The sequence below is a fragment of the Coturnix japonica genome, chromosome 1, assembly GCF_054131305.1.
Source record: "Coturnix japonica strain WE chromosome 1, WE-NBRP24, whole genome shotgun sequence".
Taxonomy (NCBI): Eukaryota; Metazoa; Chordata; class Aves; order Galliformes; family Phasianidae; genus Coturnix; species Coturnix japonica.
In genome coordinates, this window is record NC_140663.1 from 51623013 (window position 1) to 51648524 (window position 25512).

The 25512-nt window shown below is 42.4% G+C and overlaps 1 protein-coding gene across 1 annotated transcript; it reads left to right on the plus strand.

Annotated features, from left to right (window-relative positions):
• The first annotated feature begins 836 nt into the window (after positions 1–836).
• Positions 837–9499, plus strand: LOC107313755 (cytokine receptor common subunit beta-like). Its single transcript, XM_085539732.1, has 13 exons — positions 837–1087; positions 1696–1825; positions 2803–2987; positions 3296–3441; positions 3926–4091; positions 4581–4710; positions 4817–4977; positions 5423–5568; positions 5672–5843; positions 6565–6655; positions 6930–6999; positions 7984–8087; positions 8370–9499. Exons 1-13 carry the CDS (start codon positions 973–975, stop codon positions 9001–9003), a joined length of 2250 nt encoding a protein of 749 aa, XP_085395858.1. The 5' UTR covers positions 837–972; the 3' UTR covers positions 9004–9499.
• The last annotated feature ends 16013 nt before the right edge of the window (positions 9500–25512 follow it).

Below are 25512 nucleotides of genomic sequence, written 5' to 3' on the forward strand. Positions count from 1 at the left end.
TGGCTGGTTGCTGTATCAGAAGATTCTCAATACTGCTGGGGAAGCTGAACAGTGAGGGTCATCCATCTGGTTTTATCATCTGCCTCCTGGACGGCTCTGAATGCAGGTAAGGGAACTTCCTTCTGGGGAAAGCAAAATAGCAGCCTTCTCTCACAGAAAGTCTTGAGAGCCCTTAAGGGAACTCTTTGTGATGATTATGCAAGGGCTCATACAGCTGTTTCTGGTGTCAAGAAGCAGCATTCAGGAATCTGAAAGTCAAAAGGAATTGAAAAGGAGATCTCTCCATGTTCCCCAGCAGTAGAAAAGAGCTAGAGACTGTGTGCTCTGTGACTGTAGGGGTCTGACCTCTGTAAGTTTATTATACTTTTGAGAGAGCAATGAGAGATGGCCAGAAGAGGTAGTATTCTAGTACCAAAGAATGTGGACCATGGCCTTCCACAAAAGAAAAGAAATGATTTATTTTGAATTGTTGCTAAAATTTGCAATTTGTCCAGGGAGTACTCTATTCAAGAACAACCGGAAAAAGAATGAATATGGAAATCCAGTCACATACTCTGGAGGTATGTGGTTATGTAACATATTTTTAAGGAAAGTAACAAAACAGAAGGAAGACAAGGAAGACTAGAAAGAGCATAAGGACGAGTGAATTTGCGAGATAAATTTATTCACAGAAAATGCATGTTTCTTGAGAATAGCTGAAAGAATCTGTGCACTTCCTTTCTATGTGCACATTTACTCTTCACTCTTTGTTCATGTTGCAGGTTCACACAATAAGAAGACCAGGTTTCTGCCCATCAGTAAAGGCTCTGTAGACATTCTATCTGAATTTTATCATGGCAAATTAGTGGAGGGAGTTCTTGCCGAGCATCACTTCAAGAGAGTATAAAGCCTAAGTTCCCTAATTCAGTTTTACTTCTCTTTACAAGAAATGAAAACAAGAAGCTCCACAATAAGACAAAAGCAGAGTGGGCAATGAAAACATTTATTTTTGATAAAAATATGTGTTCAAAGGACAGTATGAAGATGAAAGTGTTTTGCATTTTTTTTCTACATCTGTCATTGGGCTTCAGTGACCAAGCCATTAAAGGTGAGTTTCAGATTTATAATTTCTTTTATTTGATGCTTGCCTTCTTCTCTTCTTTTTAAAACCGGTCTCCTCTCATTAGTTACTCTTCCTCATTTTCTACTTTTTCTTGTTCCTTTGGGTCCCTTTTTCTCTGCTGTAGGACAACAAGCATTCTGATAAAAAGCAAACATTTTGTGGCAAGTGTAGGTGCAGACGGATGGGTCAGAGTGTGGAGGTTGGTTGCAAAGAAATCCCATAGAAAACACACAAGGATGAGATAATCACCACATTACTGCTGACTGTGATATTCACTACGCCCAGACAACTGTCTCTGCTTGGAAGTGATACTTTGGCCAGAAACACATCCAGCAGGCTGAAGGGTCTCACTTCACTGTTGTTGTACCTTGGCTTGACCCTTCTGTACTGTGGAGATATGCAGAATGAACACAACTTCAAACATATTTTCACCAAGGGTTATTTTTTATGATGCCACTGGAAGAGTGCTGCTATCAGTGCCTTTCCCATTCTGATGGCAGAATCATTCTATTTCCTGCTGTCATCTCTCAGTATTTCCATTTGTAAGCAGTGCATCTTTATTTATTTATTTATTTTTTTGCATGCCATTTCAGAAAGTGTTCCAATGAAGAGCTTGAAATGCCACAGTGACTACAACTCACTTGTGACCTGCACATGGAAGGAACATTCAGAGGCTCACGCCCTACTTGGTTTGACTCTGTACCAAAGGAATGATATTCAAAAGTAAGTATTGATCAGTTCTGAAGACCTTGAATAAACTATGCATGTGAAAGTGTGATTATAGGTAACATCATCTGGGCCATGAAACTTAATCCAAGAGGAGGTTGATACAGGAATCATGACTGGTCGGTCCCATCCTTACTTCAGAAATATCTCTGGTTTCCTTGCTAGTAGCCAACATTGACAGTTATCAGTACAGCTGAATAATGACTGCTGACGTACAGTTGGCTCGGAGACCTCATCCTCTCCTGATGGACAGTAGTTTGGCACATATATCCACGGCTTTATCTGTACAAGAACAATGGGCATGAAGTTGTAGGCTCATGCAGAAGTCCAGAGGGTACAAAAAGGAATATCGCATCTCTTCAGCAGCTCAGACCATCGCAAGCTCACAAAGCTTATTCTCTTATGATCACGTTTTTTGGTCTGGAGAAAGGCCACCTAAAACGATGCCTAACATTCTGAAGGAAACTAATGAATACATAAGGTCTCTTGACAGAACAGAACTGCTAAGGCTACAGAAGTGCATTTTGGCTGAATTAAATAAAATGTTTAACTGTCTTTCTGGGACTGCCAAAGGAATTCCTTCCAGAAGCTGGGGATCATCAGAAACTTTCTTGCCTTTCACTCAAAGTAAAAGATGCATTTCTCTGACATTATTTTTCATCAAACCACCACTCTCATAAAATTCTGAGATTATCAAGGGTTAGACTGACAACTAAGAAAGCCATGCTGATACAAGAACAGAATACTGTACGGCAAAATTGGAAATGAAAATGGAATTGATAAAAGAATAATGGCGATTAAAATGTTAGAAAGAGTAACTGATGCAATATGGGAATAGTAGTGATAATGAGGATATAATTTTCCATGCAAATTAGATAAACATTTTGGGGTGGAAACATTTTCAAACATTTATTTCTGCATGAACTGTATAGCACCAGATCAGATCTTTATAGATGACTTTTTTACACACACAGTGACAGTCAGGAGATGCATTGCAAAAAGGAGCTGGAAGAAGACATCCATGAGTCTTCAGATCCCTACAGCCATTGGATTTGTTGGAAAAAAGCAGAATATTTTGGAATTGGAGTGGATGACTATTATAGCTTCAAACCCAAGCAGATTCTTGACGTACAACTAAAAGTTCATCTTTTCCAAAACGGTAAGGAAAAAATCCCAAGGCAGCAATTTTTCAAATGCTTTTGGGGGATCCTTGAGAACTTTTTTGATGTTCAATTAGGAGATGAATTGCAATGATATTGCAAAAACTGACAAACATCTCTACACTGAGATTGAAAAGGTTGAACGTGAGAACTGGTGGACGTTGGAGGGGTACTCAGCAGGCAGCTTCCTATTATAGGATCTGATAAGATATTGTAGAAATGAGAAAGTTAAACTACATGTTATCTTCCCCGCTTCATGTCCCTGTCTCCAATATTGCATCTCACGCATTGTACTTTCATCTTCCAGTTCAGCCCCTTCCACCTCAAAACCTCTTGGTCACAGAAAGTTCAGGAGCCTTCCTGCTGACCTGGACAGCACCTGATGGAAGCCAAGGTCTGGGCTGTGCATTGGAATATGAAGTTGCTTACAAGCGGGAGTGGGAGTCCTGGGAGGTAAGAGCAGGAGGAGCTGGGCTGTCTTGGCTCTGGCTGCAGCCTTTTGTCTGGTGGTGGGTCTATGTTAAACACCATGCAAATGGGCAGCCTTTCTGTTCTCTGGCACTACGAAGAGTTGCAATAAATGCTGAATTAGGCCAGCTGGAAGAGGCTTTCTTCTTTCTGCAAGTTTCTGTCTGCAAGTGGTTTTTCCTGGTGAAATACCACTTGTCCTGACTTAAATGCAAAAATCAATGCTTCACTGAGAAAAAGCAGTGCAATTGGGTGTTGAGTTGGCATGTATTTAACCCTGCTTCTGTCCCTCATGAATTTAAAGCCTGTTTGAAGAACAGCCTGTGGGGTCACATGGGAGAAAGGCAAAGCAATGTGGAAAATGTTTCATGTGAACGGGACTGCTTGGAGAAGCATCTATACTCCTTCTCTGCCTTCCCTTCATCCCTCACCACTGATTCCTGTTCTCTCTCCTTTCCCCTGCTGACAGAAGGCTGCTTCACATCGGCTCTCCAACATCACTCATTGCCATCTCAGTCACCTCGTTCCAGGGAGTAGATACGTTGCCCGTGTGAGAGCCAGAGCAGAGCAGAGCACAGGCTTCTCTGGGCAGTACAGCGAGTGGAGCTCAGATGTGTCCTGGGAGACCCCTGAAGGTAGGGGGAGATGGAGCGGGGCTGTGCAAGGGTGGGAGATCCTGCTGAGAAGCCAGGGCAGGTGGGCAATCCTTGTGGGTCCCTTCCAAATTCAGAAATTGCAGGGGAAGCCCTTTCTAGTTATTGCTTTCTCTGTGGCAGCCTCAACACTTGTTTCACTGGGATAATCTTAGCAGTGATTAAATGGCTGGGGGCTGTGCCCCTCTGGGGGGGACTGGAGCACTCCATGGGGCTGGTTGTATCTTGAGATGTGTGGCTCATGCAGAAATCTCATCTTACTGCATTCCGTTTTGGTGCTAGGCTTGCTACCACTTGGAAAGATAGGTATGTCCTAGAAGAGCATAGAGAAGTTTGGAAATGCAAGCAAGAGCAAGTATCCATCTTGCCTCTTTCAGTGTTTCCACCCCATTGTATGATACCTGGTCATGCAAGACAAAGGCTTTCACTGGACTTTTCCTTCTTCTCAGCTCGCTCTGATCTTCTCTGTAGGTGGCATTCATCCCAGGAACCTTCGTTGCCTCTTCAATGGTGCATATCTGATGTGCAGCTGGGAAGTGAAAAAAGCAATTGCCACCTCTGTCATCTTCGGCTTGTTCTTCAGGGTCACTCCAGCATCAGCGTATGTGATCTGCCAGGGGCAGAATACTTACCCCTGCCTGTCTTATTGGGCTTCTGCTCTGTACCATTCCTGCTGATCTCATTGCCACCTTCTTTTCACCCCTCAGGGAAGAGGAGTGCTCTCCTGTGTATGAGAAGGCTTTGCCCCATGTCCCATACGTCGTGCAGAGCTGTGAGATCCCTGTTAGCAACATCAGGAATCGAAGCCAGTACCAAGTGTCTGTGAGAACCAAGATGGAGGAGAAACTGATAGAAGCCTCCAAGAACAGTGAGTTGCTCTGTTGTGTCTTCTGTCTCCTGGGTGTTTTTGGAGGGGTTCCTGTGTGTAAAAGATGTGCTGAGGACATTGGTAGTGAGGAAAGGTGTCTGGGATGAAGAAGAGATCTGACTTGGAAAGGGAAGCATGTGGTTGATGTGGTAGGTGAGACCCAGTGGAGCTCTGGGAGGTTTGACAGCGATCCCTGGAGCAGGGTAGGAGATAGGGCTGATATGCTGAGTGAGGTGAGCCAGGTGGACTGTGTCAGGCTGCATGCATCTGGAGGTGTTGGTGATGTTTCCACAGACTGGAGCCAGTGAGAGTTCCCACAAACGAAGAAGATGTCGCTTTATATGTGAAAATCTTTGTAAATGTGATAGATGATTATGGAAGATGGTAAATGGATTTACTGGGTCTGTGTGCTGGTGTGTACTCTGAGATATTCTCTGTGTTCTAGTTAAGGTGCTGCCACCTGCAAATGTGTTAGTGGAACGGATAGAAAAGCAACAGTATGAACTGAGGTGGAAAAAACACACTTTACGGAATGGTTTGATAAAGCAGCAGTATCAAGTCCAGTTCTGGGAGCACAACCAATATGAAAAGGTGAGTAATGGAAAGTACAGGAGTCCTGGGTTTCTCTTTGCTTTGTGGCTGGCCATGACACTTCCTCTCACCTCTTTCCTTCCTGCTTCTTTCCTCTCCCCAGACTGTGCAGACAATAACAATTACCAATGATGAACCTCCCTTCATCTTCACTGATCAGATGTTGTCACCGTCTACAAAATACAGGGGAAGAATGCGTGCAATGGTGAATACTCAGGATTACCAGGGATACTGGAGTGAATGGAGTGAAGAGTTCACCTGGGAAACTCAGAACGGTACTTCTTCCCCTCACCAGGCAAATACAGCTAGCTGGAAAGGTCTGCACATGGTGGACCACAGAAAGATCCTTGCCAAAGATCACTGCTGTTTCCTGATCCCAGAATTTTATTCTGCTTTAAGGAACTGAAGAGCCTGAGAATGCAGGCATACAGAATAATAATCATCCTTTTCCTTTTAGAGAGCAGCCATGGCGTTGGGTAAAAGACACACTGGAGCGTAGTGGAGATGCAGATCTTATCATGTTTATGCAGATTCTGGAGTTAGAAGCAGAAGGCCTGTGATTACTGTGGTCACATGCCCAAAGTTATGCAACATTATAGAATTTGTCCCTAGGGAAGTAGCAAGATGTTCATCTTGTTTTTCATCTATATACCTTAGTAGTGGCAGCTCAGGAGAACTCTGAGATTCCCATCTTTCCAGTACTGCACAAAGTTGGGCAGCCTAAGTCCTCTGAAAACATCTAGTTTTCATGGTGAAGCTAGGTACCTATCTAGGCTTTTATTTGGACAATTTTTTTCTCCTATGGGATTGAAACATAGAAAAAGGATCAATGACGGAAAACATGTCTTCCTTTGGTCATCAATAAGGTACTCAGGGCACATTTGTTCACTTCTACTTCCCTGATATGCTTTCATGAAGAATGACCTGAATGCCAAACCTGTTATGGGAAGTGGAGCCTCAGATGTTGTTTCCCCCTTTCTTTTTTCTCTCTTTCAGTTCTTTCACCAGTGATTCTCCCACTGATGCTCCCAGTTATCATCATCACTTTGCTCATTGCTGCTTACTGCAGCTTTAAATACTTCCTCAGGTAAGTTTGTTCTGTGAGGAGGCTATTTAGCTGCGTGTTGGCCATGGGAGTGGAATAAAGGGTGAGGCACTGCTTGTCTACCGTGGGAGTGGTCTGTGCAAAGAGGAGCCTTGGTGTGCAATGTCAGCCTCGTGCTTGGCTGGACAATGGTGAGAATTTGCTGCTGGACTCCCGGGCCATGGTTGGGCCATGTAAAGCAGCACGGTGCATGAGGTATAGTCCCTTTCTTTTGTCACATTGAGACACAAACCTTGAAATCTTGGTGTTGTTGCAGGCAGAAGAAGCAGTGGGAGGAAAATATTCCAAATCCCAGCAAGAGTCTGCTCTTCCAGAGCTACTTAAAGGTATGCGGGATCTGTATCTTTGAAGGTTCATTTTTTCTTTCTTCTTCATTAATCACAATAATTCATAACTCCTCTTTGTCACCTAATCTGCAAGGGACATACACTTTAATTAGCCCGTTCCTTACTGCTAGAAGTTCAGTCCATACGTAAGCTAGGAAATTTTCAGATGTTTTAGAACTTAACTAACTGAAACAATCCAGTGTCACTGGAAATTCATTATCTGTTGCTTCTGCTTGTCTGCAGATAGTAACTATTCAAAGTGTTTTATAGTGAGATGGTAGATGTGTTTAAGAAACTTTCGTTTTGAGGGGTTGGATTTTCTGGAATTAATATTACTACATGTCTGTCTTTTACAAAGACAATCATTCTGTCTTGGAATGAGACGAACACACTTAGCATTTGTTCAATGAAGTTTCCCTCCTTCCACCAAAAGTGGAAAAGGAAAAAGTGGAACAGGCATCTCTGAATTTTGGTGGTAAAACACTTCAGTCTTGCATGAGTAGAATTTCCAATTCTATAGTGTCCTCACTCTACTCCCACTGCACTTCCAAATGTGTTTTTGTCCAACAGTTACTCTGTAAACTTTATATATATTACATGGCAATACAATACTTTATGTTATTACATGACCTTTGTGTGAGGCAGACACCATATCTGCATTTATGTGTGAGTGAGTGCCAGGACCTTGCACTTGGTCTTGTTATCAATTGGCCTCAGCTCATCAATCCAGCCTGCCCAGATCCCTCTGTAGAGATTTCCTACCCTCAGGCAGATTTGACACTTCCTCACAGGAAGTGTGGTGTCATTTGCAAATTTACTGACGGGACACTTAATCCCCTTGTCCAGACTGTCAATAACAATATTAAACAAGGCCAGCCCAATACTGACCTCTGGAGAATGCATCATCTGCATTTACTCCCCTCCCCTCCCCTCCTCTCCTCTCCCCTTACCTTATGTTACCTTACCTTACCTTACATTTTCCAGAATGTTCCTCTAAGAAACAAGCATGCAAGAAGTCAGCTGGACGTCAACAAATGCAGCCTTGCAGAGAACATGGATCAGCCTAGCTTCCTTCAAGTTGTGGACAGGTGAATTAAGAGAACATTGCAGCCACACTGTGAATGACACGCTCATCAAACTCCCTAACTCATGGGAAGCCATAGTCAAACGTTCTGTCACCAGAACTGCCCATGGCAGTTACTTCTGAGCTGGGGATACAATTCTGTGCTATCTGGTTTAACTTGCTCCCCTATACAGATCATTCTAGCCATGTGCATAGCTACTTCAGTTTTCTACTAAGCTTGTGTTTCTGCTTTGTGCTTACCACAAACATATATTTCATGAGCAACTTTTAACTGTTCCTCATTCAGGCAGACGAAGATTTTGGCAGAGTCCCCTGAAGCACGGACTGAGAAGACAGCTGCATTAGACCTACAGAGCCAATACCAGGCTATAAATGCCCTAGTTGTCTGCCCAAGGACAAACTGTGCTGATGCAAATATGACTTCCCAGACAGCAGTCACTTGCTTTGCATTCAATGGCCCATATTTGTACAGCCCAGTGACATCCTCTCAGTCTGAGATGCATCAGACACTGGAAGTGACCTCGAATCCAATGGAAAAACAGGAGAAAGCCATGTCCCTGCAGTATGTGATCCTTCCAGACAAAGACAGTCCCCAGGCTGCACAGAGGCAAGAGCAGTCAGGAGCAGGTCCTCTGCAGCCCTTCCTTCTCCCAGATCAGAAGGAAGTGATGCGTTATCTCAACTACAAGAGGGAAGTTTCACCACTTCCCACCAGCTGTGGGAAAAGCACAGATGTGAGAACAGAAGATCAGAAATCTCCAGAGGCTCGTGGCTGTCCTGCATTCCTTCAGCAGTGCTCCTTGGAGTACATCAGCACAGACAGCCTGTTACTGCCATCAACCAGCAATGCCACACACCTGCCATTCGTCACTGCTGCGGGGAAACCCTGTGATACACAGGAGCCCCAGCAGACCATTTAACTTTTCAGAAACTTGAAATCAGATGATTACTTCTCCTGGCAGCAATCTTTTGGATCACAGAAATCTGCTGAAGGAGCAAATGTCAGTGAATAGCAAAGCTAAGAGTAGCTGAAAGAGGTGGCAGCTATCTGATAAAAATGGACTCTGCAATCTAGGAGCAAATATACAACAATTGCTTTTTCTATCTTCCAGTGCAACATGTTGAAAGCCATTGCTTGTTCTCATCGTCAGTGACCTTTGCAATTTTGTCATAAAAGACAATCTAAATGTTGCCATGTTGAGAGACATGGTGTTTTTTGATCTTTTTTGGTTTAACATGGAGACATTACCGAGACATATATTACTGTAGAAAATCCCAAGGACATGGTACAGTGAAAAGAACAGAATGGGCCAATAGAGGAAAATGATGAGAGAAAAGTTGTGAGGATGTATAAGCCTGTGTCTGGTGGGGCTTCTCCATTTCTGTATGTTTAAATACAAAATGATTTTCTTTTAAGTTCATTGGTTTAGGTATGTTATAATTCATCTTAACTATATGGTGTGTTCTTTTTTTCCCTTTTTTCTTCATAAGCTGTATTGTAAAAGAGGAACCACTTTTTGGGGGTCATGAGTAAGAAAGCCAGTTTCTTCCAGGCTGTATGGTTGTGCCCTGTGTAGGCTGGTAATAAACTTAGATGTTCAAATTCATATGAAAATCAGGTATCTGGATTCAGATCTCTGATATGCATCACCTTGATTAGCCTAGGATTGCTACAGTTTTAATAACCAAGAAGAATAGGCAGTGAAAGAATTTCTGCTCCACTCAGGGCTTTCAAATGAAGTTCATTTACACTGTGATTGGAACTCTGAGTGCTGTCTTTTCCTCCTGCACTTCACTGGGCGTTTGAAGAGACAGCTCTTGGAGACAGGATTTATGGATACAGAGATGTTTATATGACCCCACAGAGCAGCACGAATAATGTGAAAATTACTTGAGGAGCCTGGAACTTGAAGAGTAACATGCCGTTGTCCAGGTAGGGGAGCTGAATGGTGGTTTTCATCAGCAACTATTAAAATCATCTTGGAACAGAAAGAATTTCTGCTAAAAAGATTATCTGTGCAATATTCACCTAAGCATCATTAAAGAAAATATGTAATGCACAGTGGAAGGAGGCAAAGGACTTCTGGCTACTCTGTGCTAGTGAAGTCCTCTTATTACACAGTTACAGAATCAAGGCTTCTATAAATTTTGTTTTTGTCTTACATTCCTTTCTGCATGAGGCCTAGTTGCAGTTGGAATGCTAAAATCATGCAATTCTGTGTTTTGTTGGCTTTGGGACTGTTGCATGTTCTAGTTCTTAGCTTCCCTGGTCAGTAGCTCAAGCCCCAGAGTTACTGTGCAAAAGGAGGCTGCAGCTACCTTCTGTTATGCTAGGTACTGATATTCAGGAAAGGAAGCATTATGATGATTGGACTGTAAGACTTCAGTGGTCTTTCCAATCTTAATGATTCTGTGATTCTGATGACACAAGATGCACTTATAATAGGCTTCAGTGATTAGGTTTGCCACAAGGCAGTTCAAGTCCCTCACCCTGTGTATCTGAGAGGTGATTTCCTGTATTTCTTAGGTAGCCAAAAAAGGAGAAGCAGTTTAAATTTAAAGTGTGGGTCACCTTTTATAACTCTCTGACTCAAACTTCACAGATTCTGCCTGTGTTTTGACAGTAAAAAATTTTCTCCTTCTTTCTCTCGGCTAATAACTTTATTATTGCTTTATAAGAATAACTCTCAACCAGAAATATATTACCTGACTGTGCATAAGGTTAAGATGCTAAGTATATTGTGGCCTCAATGGTTCCAATGACAATCCATGTGGAACTAGTCAGCTGTTTTCTTTCTGTGAGTCTGGGGGCTGTCTTTTACATAAAGAAGGAAACTGAGGGTGAGTGGTTTAATAGAAAAAAGAAACAGCAATGGAAAGCCCACAAAGAACAGAAGCTGGAGAATTTCTGAGAAAACTGTATCTGCAGAGTAATGCAAAACAAGCCCAACCCACCCGGCCAACTGCTATACACCTGTGTATACACTGTCAAACACATTTGTACACAGTCTTATTCCTGTACATCTCCAATGATTAAACTCTGACTCCTCTCACTCCCTATGCTCTCCCTCAGTTCTCACGGTAGAGCTGAACTTTCCATGAAAAGAAACCCTCTGAATCATCTTCTGTAAATGGAGAAGAGCTATAACAATTATTTCAACACCTGTTTTGTCCCCTTGTAACATTTTCCTAGTGGCTCCCAGTATTCTCTAGCCTCAACCATAACAACTCCTCACATTACTCCATGGATACTTCACCATGGTATTAAGCAGGTGGGCTCTGACCATACAGACTTGCTCTATGTAAGCCGGATTTGGTCCATAGCTTTGCCGATTCATTATGTCCTTTTCAGCTCATTGATAGGGGAATGTTTGGTTCTCACCACTGAAGACTAAATTGTTTGTCTAAAACAGCAGATGTAAAACTATCTGAAACAATTGGCTGACTTTTTCCTATCTGTAGTAGAAATGCTAAGTCACAGCTGGTGGGAAGGTAGGGCCAGCCCAGGGGAGCTCAGCTGCACACAATACACCTGAGTGACCAGAAGGGGTGGATCCAGCATCCATTCTTTTTCAGACCTCATTTAAAGTTGGACATGGAGAGACAAGGGTATCTTGCTAGAGGTCCCTGCTTACCTGTGGTCTTCTGTGCCCATGGCTGTTGCATTTGTGTGAATCCTACTTGTTGCAGCCTGAGATCTCACTTCCTTACTGTTATTGTTGTACTTTCCCTTGTGTTACACTATCCTTATTTCAAAGCCTTCTAGCACCTTGTTGTGTGCATTTCGAGTGGAATACTTCTGCATCTGCTGGTGTCCTATAGTATATATTTTATCTAGTTATCTGTCTTTTGCATTCAGAAGTCTGTGGGATAGCTATGGATATCTTGAGTTTATTTTCATTATTGAAGACTCATGATGGATTCATGACCACAGAATCATAGGGGTTGGAAGGGATCTCAAGAGACCATTGGGTCCAACCTTCTAAGCAGGCACCTCATAGTAGATTGCACAGCAGTCTGGAGACATCATTTTCTTCTCTTTTACATGGAGCAAAGTCTGTGATACTGAAATGCAGAGAAAAACATAGTGGGGCTAAACAGTCATTACATCCTTTCTGATATTCTGACTGCCTATAGCTTACAGTGGATGCTTAAAGCAAGAAAATTGAGGCTACAGAAACCCTACCTTTATAGCATGGGCAGATTTGCAGAAGGCTTAAGTTCTCTTCCAAGTTCCTAAATGATTATTTAAACAGCTCATTTATTGCTTCAGACATTCGACACTTTAAATAGCTTTTTGGGCTTCTTCTTGTCTCGTTTGTATGTTGTTGTTTCAACTTGTACTGGGTCTTGTTTATTGTTTAGGATTAAATGATAGTTTATCATTTTTTCTTGCATGTATGTTCATAAAATAACTCCAAGAAGCAATGTGATACCTACATCAGTACTGGGAAATAAATATCTTAAGGACAGAAGATATGGGACAATCATGGAACCTCCACATACCCAAACTCTTCCTCAGTAGTAGGAGGGGGCCTTTTCCACACTGTGTATTGGAAATTGTCTTTGACTTGCTTATTGAGATGGATAACAGACATATTAAACTGTTTGCTAACATCTGAGTGAAGCCTGTGATCACAGTCCTGAGCTCAAGCCTTTGTCTTGTCCTGGTGTAGTCCTCCAGTGCAGACAAAGTCTGCGTCACAGTGCACTGTTATGTTTACCTTGTCTAGTGTGATTGGAATGTTCCATTGTTATAGATTGTCTCTAGCACCAAAACCTTGATTCGGTCAGATGATTGATAGCACAGCACCAACAACATACTGCTCTTTTTATCATGTAACAAAACTGCACAGCTGTTGAAATTCTGTGTTACAACACATACTGTTTGTCACCATACACTCTTTAGCATTAATGTGTAAAAAGAAACAGTTTGTCTTATATGGAATCTGTTTTCCATTATTAATGTTCCAGTGAAAACCTTCCTGTCATTGAACTTCCATCACTAAAGTTCCCCTATAAAACAAATATGGGCATCCCCCAGTGCTTCTGTCATTTCATCTATTTTAAAGTTGAGATATTTGAATGGAGATATTTGGACATTTGACTTGATCTGGTTGCTTATTTTGATGTGTTCTCATTATTTGGTGTATTAATTGCTTTTCTTTGTTTTGTTTTGCTTGTTTTTCAGTACCTTCTATTTTATTGATTTTTTTTTCCTAAGTCATTGGTTTTCTGTGATTCCAGACCACACAGATATATCACTCTGAACAATTTACTTTCCACACTTGGCATGTTTTCCTCGGTTTTCAGTTTAAAATTATCTCATAGCACTTTCAATCTTAAATGTCAGCAGCACCGATTCTATTTTGATTAGGTAGAACCCATCTTATATAAACTCTATCTACCTCAAAAATTTACCAGACACTTGTAAGCATAATCTCCTTTTCTGTACACAGTTTAATCAATCATGCACTGAACCTCTGCTGTCTGACACAGCGTATGTGACAAGGACCACTTTGAAAAATGCTCCTATGTAGGACTGCATTTTTAGTTTCTTGGTTTAAGCTTTCTTTCAGGACCTCTCCAGCTGATCGTGTTATTCTTGTTCACCTGGTTAATTACCATTGATTGTTTCATGAGTATGAAGATGTCTGAATTCCTCATGCTATGTGCCATGTTTCCAACTGTATGTGCTTTTTATAGTAAAATGTTTGTGTTTGTAACTTTTTCAAGATCTTGTTTAATTTTGTTAGAAATGAAGGAGGTCTTTTTCTCCTGAAGGAAGGCCATCTTTCTTAGGACATTCAGCTACCTTTGAACTGCATGATATCTGTTGGGTAACTTGCAGTGAGCACTCATAGCTGTCAGGATCCCTTCTTGAAGGTGATCTTGTCCTGCAGGTGAAGATCTGATCCAGTCTGCCCTCCAGGGATATCTAGATGATGCCCTGTCTGTGATATAGCATGTCAGACAGAGGTTCCATTGAGTGCAAGGAAGGCTATAGATGACCTATGAAGATATGACAAGATTCGCATTGTGTCTGAAGGATGATCTGGCCTCATCCTCATGTTCTGTCTTGGAGGTGAAAGTCCTTGTCTATCCTTTCAGCCAAAGTATAACTCATTTGGGGGTTAAAAAATACTGTCTGGCTAGTAAATTTTTGGTGTGTTACCAGTTTGTGACTTTGGGTTTTCTAAAAGAATGAATTTAAGCCTTTCTGGTCAAGGATCCCATCCCAAGTGGAACTTAGTAGTCATGTATATGTTGCCATTGAATTTGTGACTGTCTGCTCACTGTCTTATACATCCATGAAGACTGATTTCACTGTGGCTCTGTTTGTAGAGCAGAGGAAATCCAGAATTTAAGACTCATCTCTCCTACCTGTTCTTTTTACCAGAAGAATTGTCTTCAATGTCTGTCTTAAGCTGTTGTGAAATCTGCTAACAATCTTGAACTTTAGGTTGGAAATTAATGTATGTGCAACACTGGCCTATGCATGTTCCATGTAAGATGAAATCACTCTAGCAGCCTTACCAAAGAGACGTGTTAGTTCCAACCACTTTCTCCTTTCAAGGCTCTGCAAATATGTGGCATTATTTCTGTCCATTAAGAGTAAAAAAAGGATAAACTCGCATCTTTTTTTTTTCATCTTTGAAAGAAGTGTGAAGGGAAGGACAGTGCACATTTGACCTTCAGTGACTGCAAAGACAAGTCTCCAGTCTCAAGCTTGTGTGCATGTAGCGTGCAGTATTAGCTTTGAGTTTTAATCCCTTATCTGTGGTCTTCTTATAAACAGAATCCACACTTCTGATGCTGCTATTTGTATGGAGACAGCATTACAGGAGTCAGGTTACATCAGTAAGATGACATTCACAATGTTTTATTTAATGACTGTTTGACTAGGTGGCAAAGAATTTTCCTTTCCGAAATCATTGCACACAAGGAGAATGGTGAGTTAAAGGGGGGATTTTGAGTACAACTCGGCAGAAGAGAGAACAAATTGCATGTCTTTTGCCGAAAGATTAGCCTCTTTTCTTGGGAAGTGTTTAAGCAGAACACTGAAAAGTACTTCCTTCCCTCTTCTTCATAATTGTATGACATCTGATCAGGCGCTTAGCTGTTGAACTTATGCTGTAAGCTGGAAGGCTAGAGATAGTGAGTCACACATCTGTCTCTTTGCTGAAGACAGTAACAGCATTACCAAAGAGCAAAGAAAGTACAGGCTTATGCAAAGAGGTAAGTCTGGAAGTGTCCCAACAGCAGTTGTATTTGCACCAACTCACTGTGAGTGGTAAATAAGAAAGTCACACATCCACTTTCTCTCTGAAGCACCTGTCTTGAAGATCAGTCAGCATTCCTTTAAGGCAAGTGGGAGGAAGGAACTGGCAGTGAACATTCTCCCTTCAAACAAACAAGGGCTTAAAAGCCCTATGAATCAGGGCTTTTTGTAATGGTAAGAAGTACATGGACTGTATCTCTCAGCTTGCCAGAACTGTATTATTGTAAGGGGGAGTGGTAAGAAAGATAAGGAAGTGCTTCCTTTTGAACAGGTTTATTATTCACAGAGGGTGTAATTTGTGTGGATTGGGAGGGTGAATCAGTGTGGATAATTAATTCCTCCTCATAAAAAAGGGTTTATTCCTTACTCTCAAGGTGAAAGAAAGTGGTCAAAAACCTTGTCATCAGTTCCAAAAAGCAAGTTTTGATGTTGTCCTTTGGCAAAGATGTAGAAGTTTTTCTTCTTAATAAGCATCTCCATATTAAACTACTTTGAAAGGTCACTCCAGTGCTGATGAAAAGGTAGTCTGGGGCCAGGAGGCCGCCCATGGCTTACCCAGAAAACCACATGAATTTTGCTTCCAGCTATAGCAGATGGCAAAGAATGATGTAGAGTAGCTGTAGAGCATAAAGGAAAAACAGTCAATGATGCAGGGAGTTGTTGCATGACAAATCATGCTTGTGTGTAAAGATGTGAAGATGACAGAGTTAATCATTCTTCTGGCTCTATGCATGATTTAGGGAAATAGAACAATTAAAAGTGAATATTTGTCTTTGTTTATTCCCTTCTTTCTTCTCTATTGTTGTTTTTCTCTTATCAGGACAATTTTTCCATCCTACTTTCATCTTAGTGACAGAAAGAGAATGAGACTGAGTGCACACGTGGCTACCAGGGCTATACCAAGGGCTCCAGATGTACATCAGTGGCAAGGCTCTGAACTGTATTTAGGTGTGACCTCAAGCTTCATGGGGCAGGAAACACTCAGTCTGCTAGTATTTTTATTTACACAATTTATTTGTGAAATCTCAACAGTATGAGTTGAACTACACAGAGGGTGTTCCCAGCAAAGCCTGTAGCCCCATTCCTCACTCCTCTCTCTCTGTTTCCTCCAGCACAGGAGCAGAGTTCATGTTCCTTTTACTGTTTCCTACTACTAGCTTCGTGCCCAATTTGTCTTTATTTTCTCCTTTCAGAGAGCATCCCAATGCAGACTTCATACTATCATGATGACCACAACTGTCCTACAACATGCAGAGTACTCAGAGGCACATCCATTCCTGAATGTGACTGAATTTTAACTATAGCCACGCAAAGTAAATGCCTGGCTGGTGTTTTGTGAAGAGTCTGGAGGGGCTTGGCTGCTGAACCTGGGAGATGGAGATGGGCAATAGGACAGTGGCCTGGGCTTCAGTTAGAGTAGTATCCAGCATACAGACACAGATGTTATGTTCTGGCTCAGGAGAAAGTTGGATCACTACAGGATAAGGAAAAATAGTATGCACAGCGTGATAATCAAGGACACATTAATTATTTTGCTTGAGTGCAGAAGAAAGTGCTACATCAGATACAACTGTGTTAACAGCTAGGTAGTATGGCATAAAAGGATGCTTCTCTGTCCTTATGCTGGTAAGAGCACAGCTACTCGGAAATAATTTCTTAGAAACAAGCCATGAGAAAGTCACAAGTCACACATGTTTGTCTCACTGGGTTTCCTTTCAGAGATGCTGGGTTGTGACCGTCACTATCTTTTCACTACTTCTGCTTCCTTTCAAGAAAACACAGAGCCTGTGAACTGGAGAGTATGAGGGAGAGGAAGGGACGGAGAAGGAGGAAATGATAGAGGAAGGAGAAAAATAGATAGCTGAAGCAGGAGATGGAGGGCTGAACATCAGATAGATTGAAGGGTATTAAGAAAACGTGTGAAATGAGAATGGAAAGAAGTTGTCTTGGTTTTAGTTCTGAGAAAGAGCTATTGGATTTAATCACAATCCGACATGACAGCTGATGTAGTCAATGGAGATAGTGCCCCTTACAGTAAAATAAAAAGTCGATGGGTAGAGAATCACATCCAGAATTTGAGCAGTTCTGTGTTCTGGGGGAAGTGTGACATTGTGCAATGTTGCAGGAAACCAGCAGAGCACCTGGGGCGGGGGGGAGGTGGTGGTGGTGGTTGGTGCAGTGGTCCCTGGAGCACGGGATGAGAAAGAGCTGCATTGCTGAGTGAGGTGTGCCTGATGGATCATGTCTGCCTGCATGCATCTGGAGGTACTGGTGATATTCTTCACAGTCTGGAGCCAGGGAGAGTTCCTGCACTGGGTGAAAATAGTAGGTTCACATAAATGCCCCTGGAGATCAACATGCTGAAGAAAATTTACCAAGAACTGGGAAAACACCCTGAGCATTAGTGGATTTTACATGCATAAACTAGCACTCATCAGTCTTGCTTCTCATGTGATTCACTCACACAGGGTAATCTTTTTAATGTTTCATATGTAAAAAGACACTCTTTCCTCATAGCAGCTTTTATCTCCTTGTGAGAATACGCTGTTGTTCAGGCATGTCAGACCTGCAGCCTTGCCCTGGGCATGGGACCATTAATCAGCACCAATGGAACATTGATGCACTATTAATGCTGTCTGGGCTGAAAACAGGGCATGGAGAGGGTGCAGTGTAGTGCTGACTCAAGGTATGGCAAATAACTGTATGCCACCAATACTCTGTCACATTTTGTTGCTGTGTGACACTGTGGCAGCAGAGGGGCAGTCTGACAAAATGGTGTCTGACATAGAAGTGTGTATGAAGCAAAGGTGTGTCACTGAATTCCTCCATGTGGAAGAAATGGCACTCATTGACGCTGAATGTTTATGGAGAGCAAACACTGAGGTGCTGGCACAGGCTGCCCAGAGAGGCTATGGATGCTCTGTCCCTGATGGTGTTCAAGGCCAGGTTGGATGGAGTCCTGAGCAACCTGGTCTAGTATTTGATATAGAGGTTGGCGGCCCTCTCTGAGGCAGGGGGGGTTGGAGCTTGATGACCCTTGAGATCCCTTCCAACTCAGGCCATTCTGTGATGCGAGCCCATTGAGGTGGTGGGTGCTGTGTTTCAGCAGTGGTGGCAGTAATGGTGGTGGTGGGTGCTGTGTTTCAGCAGTGGTGGCAGTAATGGTGGGTCACCTCTGCTGATACAGATAGTTACAAGCACAGCATGCAGGCTCTTGTTGGTTGGGGGTTGGACACCCACGCTGTTCTTTCTGTTGATGGCCTTATGCCTATTGCTTCTTTCTGAAAAGATCATGACAGCACAGTATGACCAAGCACACCCCCGGGAATGGAGCCAGCAAGAACACTTTCTTCGATGTGGGAAAGGAGAGAGCGAAAAGTAGTGTGTGTTCTTTGTACAACCTTATCTTTGGAAGCACTTTAAGAAGTAAATGGCTTTCTATTCTCCATCTCTCTCTCTCTCAGCCATTTCCTGATCTCATCTGTAAGGGCCATGCAAATCTTGTGATCTGTATAACTGATATCGCAGTAGGTGGATATCACCAAAACAGGCATGGTGTGATACATACTTCACATTTTATGAAAATAGTGCCTGAGTTCCACTGGAATTGACTCTTGTGTGTCTGTTTCTTACTAGCAGAATTCCGCAGCTTTATCTATCTGCACGTCTCCCCTAAACTGCTGGATGTGTATTTGATCTCACATCTGTAACATCTCTATCTCCTTAAGGCAATGTTGCTAATCTCTGTTCCACAGACAGAGATCATGCTATTTTTGCCTCTGTGTATTATCTTCTACTTAAGCTAATTGACTTCCACCTGATCTCTGGCTCCCTGCAGTCTAAGTCAGCAATGCATAACTGTAGGGAAGGGGGGTCTTGGTAAAGATTAACTTCTCAGTTACCTTTCCAGTCCCAATACTTTGAGCTTTCCACCCCTATCTTCAGTATCAACCTCACCCCTTACCTTGAAGATTCTTCTGTCCCATTTCATCCTTTGCTCTAAAGAGGAGCTTTGCTTCCTATTTCAAACCCAGCTTTCCATCTGCAAGTGCTCTCTATTCTTTGTCACGTGGCTGTGAGAATTTAGATGTGAAGGAAAAGTTTTCTGAAGGACAAGAATGTATTTTGTAGCCGTGAAAGTGTGATTGCTTTGTGTTTTGCTCCTTTGTGGCTTGAAGATTGAAGACAAACAGATCTCATCTTGTTTTGACAGGCGAATGAAGGCTGAAATGTGAAGAGGACCTGCTGTTGGAGCAAGGACAAAGGAGAGAAAAGCTGGTAGAAAATGTTAGAACAAATTGAAAGGATATGAAGGTGCCAGGAATTTATTCACACTGACAGTTTTTAAGCCTGTGTCAATCTATTAAAGATGGCCCGTAGCAATGTTACTGCTGTGTTTAGATAGGGAAGCAGCGTGGCCCTTCAAATGAGAGTGCCAAGGTTGTTGGGACAGAGTTTTCTTTGAAAAGATCGCTTACGAAGCACAGGTTGATAAATTGTTAAAACTATAGAAGGCATTGACCAACTAGGGTGGAAGTCTTGCCTGAATTCCTCCTATTCCCTCTGAGCATAGCCCCCCTCTCAAACAAATATGCATATTCCTTTACCTCTTTCTCACTCAGAAATGACACATTCTCAGGTCATTCAAGCGAAGACTGACTTTGATATGGAGAGTGCACACAGAACTGCAGAGGATCCAGCCACTGTGGCTGATCAGTAATAGCTCCAAATTGTTCATACAGCCTCAAATATGTGCCAGGTTTTTAAAGGTGAAGGGGTGACCACAGTGCTCTGTTAGAGGCTGCAGAGCAGTCAGGGGGAAGCTGACATAAACAAAATGACTCTTGTGTTTTGTGGTTATATGTTTCTTAGGGGAGAGATCATCTCTTTTCAGTATATGCTTTTGTAAGTCATGTGAAGGACAGATGGGTTATGTTAATTATTTCATTGAAATATTACTTCTCCTTCCAAGCACCCTGATCTAGTTGTAGATGTCCCTCTTCATTGCAGGGGAGTTAGACCAAATGACCTCCAAGAGTTCCTTCCAACTCACATGATTCTGTGTTTCTCCTTTTATCAAGCTTCACACTCAGTACATGTAAGATTCCTGAGACAAGGCCCTTTATTTTGAACTGCAACTGCAAAGTACCACTGAAAGCTCTAGAGCTGCATAAATGCAAATGCTAGCAGTCACATTGCCTGACTCTACACTACTAAATAAATCAGGGCCAAGATGTAGTATCAAGCACTGCCTTGTAACTGCTCATACTGCTTTTTGCTGTCAGCAATCTCTGGCCATGGTTTGGCCTCTGCCAACTAATGCTCCCCAGGGCAACATCCTGGTGCAATTTGAGAGATAGCAAAGGGCAGTCATTGTTCCCAGTGGGCAACACAGACATCCTTGCAGCAGGTTTGGCTTTCTGCAGTATCCTTCAGTAGAATTCTAGTAATTTTGTACCCAGGCCATGCAACACACAGTCTTGCTCTCATACTGCAAGTACAGCTGTAAGAAAGTGCTCATGAGGAAGAAGGGCTTTAAACTAAAAGAGCGGAGATTTAGGTTAGATGTTAGGAGTAAAGTTTTCACTCAGAAGGTGGTGAGGCACAGCACAGGCTGCACAGAGAGCTGTGGGAGCCCTATCGCAGGAGGTGGTCAAGGCCAGGTCGGATGAGGCCGTGGGCTTCTTGATCAGGTGGGTGGTAGCCCTGCCCAGGGCAGAGGGTGGGACTGGGAAGGCTTTAAGTTCCTCTCCAGTATAAGCCTTTCTATGACTCTAGTCTGTGTTTTAGACTGTAGGAAAACCATGGGAGACCTGGCAAGCAAGCAGGGCTATACACTGTGGACATGGCCATTTACAATGTGGTCCAAAGGATGGCCCCTGGCTCTTTTTCACTTACAATAAAAGCACAACCTTTCTCAAAAGCTAATTTGTGCTTGCATGTCTTGGCATAGAGTTGGTGTTGGCAGTAGATACTTGGCACCTTGCTGTTGCACAGAAAAGGCTGAGGTTTGCATCTTCTGAGGAAAATACAAGAGATGTGGCCAAAGATTCCTTCTGGCTTCCTGGAAGACTGAGCAGCCCTTTACAGGAGCTCCTGTTTGTTTGCAGAGATCACTTCAGAGAGCTGTCAATTAGGGAGCTGTCAATTAGGGAGCTGTCAATAGCAGCTATTCCCTTTGCTTTTCACCTAAACAGGGTGATTAAGAACATCTGAGCTGAGTTCCCTAGAGCTAAGGCAGAGACAGTGAAGGTTCCCTGTTCTACACTGATTCTGCAGATCTCCTGTCAGACATTAGAAGTGCCAATTAAAATTTCACTTTTGTTAGCTGTACTTGCTTGCCCATAGAATCAGAGTGCAGGACAGTGCTGCCTATTGGTCAGACTTCCATGCATGAGTGCTCCTGATGCAAGTATGGCTTCTTAGACAGCAATCCCTTGCTTGGCCTCCAATGCTCCATACTTCTACAGCCCAGTGGTGTCTTCCCAGCCTGGAAGTGGACCCAGCAAGAAACAAGGAGAAATTGCTGTCTGTTCAGCCTACTCCTTTCTTCCATATATGTATTTGGTAAAAAGGGGCAGGCTGTAATTCTAATATACCTGCATTTATGTAAGTCTGTTTTGCATGCCACTGATAGAAATGATTGGCAAGGGAAAAAGCCAGATTTAGCTATGGCTTCTTTCTAAAAATAGGTAATCAATTTCAGCTCAAGCGTCTCAGGTTATAGGAAAAGAAAATGATTTTGCTTGGGCACATAATAAGCTTGGATAATCAGTTTTCCTGCATAAAAGCAATGAATCCAAGTGTTTAAAAGAAAAGGAATTTTATTAAAAGGGGTAAAATGGAAACTCAAAATGAACAGTGGAAGGTCTGTTTACTGATGTCACCAACAGAACCCAACAGAACCTGAAAGCATCTTGGTAAAGTAACCTGCTCCCACATTTTGCTGGGAGTTTAGAGAGTCCTTTGTTCATGTGTAAGGAAATGTTGTTCTAAACCTCTCTCTGCTGTTCACAAATGCAGTGATTCCATCTCATACGCTGGGCAGCTGCTGTAGCAGCTCTAGCCCAAAAAACCTTGGTTCACTGCCCTCACACATCCTTCTCAACATTTCAGATCCTCAGGGGAGGAGTCATTGGCAAACAAAATCCAGAGACAACCCTCAGAAAATAAAATAAAATTAAATGTCTTCCCCCATAGCTCCTTTGTTCTACGAGTATCAACAACACAGGTAATTCCTAATGCTCAAAACATTATTCTCTCCTAGTAGGCAATGATGGTTTAAATACCTTCCAACATAAGACACAATTGCATTTCAGTCCCAGTGCCCAAGACTGAAATCCACTGAAGTCAATTCACTTGCATTCTCTTTGCTGGGATCCCCAGCCACTTTGGGAAGCTCTGGATTTCTCTTTTATCCCATTATAGGCAGGATTAACAGTAAGTACTCCATTCCTTTAGGAATACTGGGTTTATCTCCAGAGAGATGTAGCTCTGAGTTTTATTTCAGTGCAATCCTTACAGTATAGTGAATTTATAGCAGGGTGAAGACTTTTTGCACTGACATCTTACAATTGTTAGGATTTCTTCAGTGAGCCATTCTAAATTACTTGCAGCAGAGATATCAGAGATTGGAATCGTTCAGCATAGGACAGGATAGGCAGAAGTCGGAGGGCGAATTGAAAAAAGACTGGCTGGAGAACAGAAAATCTTTCTTAATGGTGATATCCTGCAGAATCACTTGTTTCTCTATTAGAGGGATGCATAAACCTAAAGTAGGAAATATCATTTACTGCAGGAAAAAACTAGAAAGTAGGAGAATCTCAGAATCATAGGTGAGTTGGAAAGGACCTTTAAAAGGTCATCTGGTCCAACTCCCCTGCGGTGAACAGGGACACTCACAGGTAGATCAGGGTGCTCAGAGCCTGAACCAGCCTGACCTTGGATGTTTCCAGGGATGGGGCAGCCACCATTTCTCTAGGCTGCCTGTCCCAGTACCTCACTGCCCTTATGGAGAAAAACTTCCTTATATCCAACCTAACTGTCCTCTCTTTTAGTTGGAAACAATTTCCCCTTGTCCTATAAAGAACCTTGGATATATTTGGTCTCTCCAGTTTCAAACGTCTATAGTATGGTTATATTTCAAGTGCATTAACTGTTTATAGATGACTGAAACAGCACTTGAATAGCTATTTTGGTAAACAGTCTAAGCAAGTTAGAGAATAATCCTTATTTATTTATTTATTTATTTATTTTGTAAGCTCTTGCCTGCCAGATAAAACATTGGCTCACAGCTGCCACCCAATGATAAGACCGGGTAAAATCACTGAAATGCATTGCAAACTGCTTAGTGAGACTGTACAGCAGAGAGCAACTTACTTAATAAAAAAGGCAATGAAAGACATTTACCTTTCCACTTCTTTTCCACTCCTCTTCCCCAACATCTGCATAGCTCACCACTCATTGCCTTACCTGTAATGTGGTCTTTTCCTTAACAAGCTTGATTTGTTAACTTTGCTTTTCTTTCCCTTCTGTATTGATCTTCTACTGATCATCAAGTGGAACTGGTTCAAAGTATTGGCAGGTAAGCAAGCAAGAATGAATAGCTGAGAGGAGATGAATGGGTAGAAGGGAGACTTTCAGCTGTGGTGAGAGCTTATTTCAGACCAATTCTTGCCTACTCTCATCTAACATGCTATTTGGAGATCCCCAAACTGGCTTAGAATATGCATGTTTTGGTACCCAAAGCAATCCAGTCATCATGGAATGCCACATAGCAGTGTTCCTAGCCAAGATTCTGGCTAAATTATTCTGTTCAGCACTCGGAAACTTCAAGTATTGATTGATTCCAGGAGCTGAGCTGTCTCCTTGAAAGCCATCTCAGTTATCTCAGCAGCTTTTGATGTGTCACCTATCACAAAGTGTTTGCCCCTGTCTGTGTTGTCATTTGGTGAAGCAGTGGAGATGAAGGGGGATTGTCACACGTGTGTGTTCAGTTGGCATCAAACAGCTGCCACCCACTCAAGTCCACTATACAGTGTCAACTGTTTTGAATCATTGAACTGCTTATAAATACAATATTTTATTTTATAGGAAGCATGTAAAATGACTTTGCTGCTCTTCGCTGCGGAAGGCAAACAACATGGTTTGTGACAGCATGTAATGATACAGCAAGACCTTCCAGTCTGTTTTCCTTCTCACCGAGTCTCTTCATTAGCCTTTCATGGGTAGCAAAGTGCATTTTCTCCAAGCTGTAGAGTAATTCTGCAGTCTGTCTGCTCAGACATTAGGAAGAAAACTGTAAAGTCTGTATGCTGATTCAGCCCACATGTTATGTCTTATGTGTGTATTAGCTAACCATACCCTGAACTGCATACTTTCAGCATGCCAAGCAATATTGGTATATTTCTGTTTATGTTTACTGGATTAGGATTTGCCCCTTGCACTGTTTCAGAAGATGGTATTTATTATGTACCTGGATACACATTGGTCGTCAGAGACAGATGAACCCAGAACGGGGTGTTCCTATAGGGCAGTGCAATGTATGATGCTGTAAGGCCTCCTCCTCCACCCCCCTCTGATCAGGGCTGAACAAACCAAGGGACTTCAGCTACCCCTCATGCATCTTGCCCTCCAGACCCTCATAATCTTTGTAGACTTCCTTTGGACACTCTCTAATAGTATTCTATCCTTCTTATATTAGTGCCAAAAACTGCATGCAGTATTTGAGATAAGGCTGCACTGGTGCAGAGCAGTTCATCCTTCACTGCTTTTATGCAGCCAACGTATTGTTACCTAATCTCCAACCAATGGAGTGCAAAGTAGAAATCCTCATTCTACCCCCAGACAGCACATATCACTTAGTGGAACAGCAGTCTTTTAAAACTGTGAAAGCTTGGGACCAGAGGGGATGACTCAGGACATCAGTATTTGCAGACATGAATTGCTTTACTGCACTGGTACACTTTATGGAGCTGGAAGGACCAATCCTGCAGTAAGAACCAACAGGAATCCCCAAATACCCTGCACATCCAGCAGCATTCAAACCTCTTGGTGATCCTAGGTTATTATTCAGACACACTTCCTGAACTTCAGATTGTATAGACTGCGTGGTAGATGCATCCAGTCTGGTGATGACGCTTCTCTG

What these genes read in the sequence shown, in the direction of transcription:
- LOC107313755 (XM_085539732.1), top strand. Translation starts at nt 973, where the DNA reads ATGAAAACATTTATTTTTGATAAAAATATGTGTTCAAAGGACAGTATG. An exon ending in GTCCTGGGAGACCCCTGAAG is followed by an intron (nt 4,092 to 4,580) that starts GTAGGGGGAGAT and finishes TCTTCTCTGTAG; the next exon opens with GTGGCATTCATCCCAGGAAC. An exon ending in CACCTGGGAAACTCAGAACG is followed by an intron (nt 5,844 to 6,564) that starts GTACTTCTTCCC and finishes TCTCTCTTTCAG; the next exon opens with TTCTTTCACCAGTGATTCTC.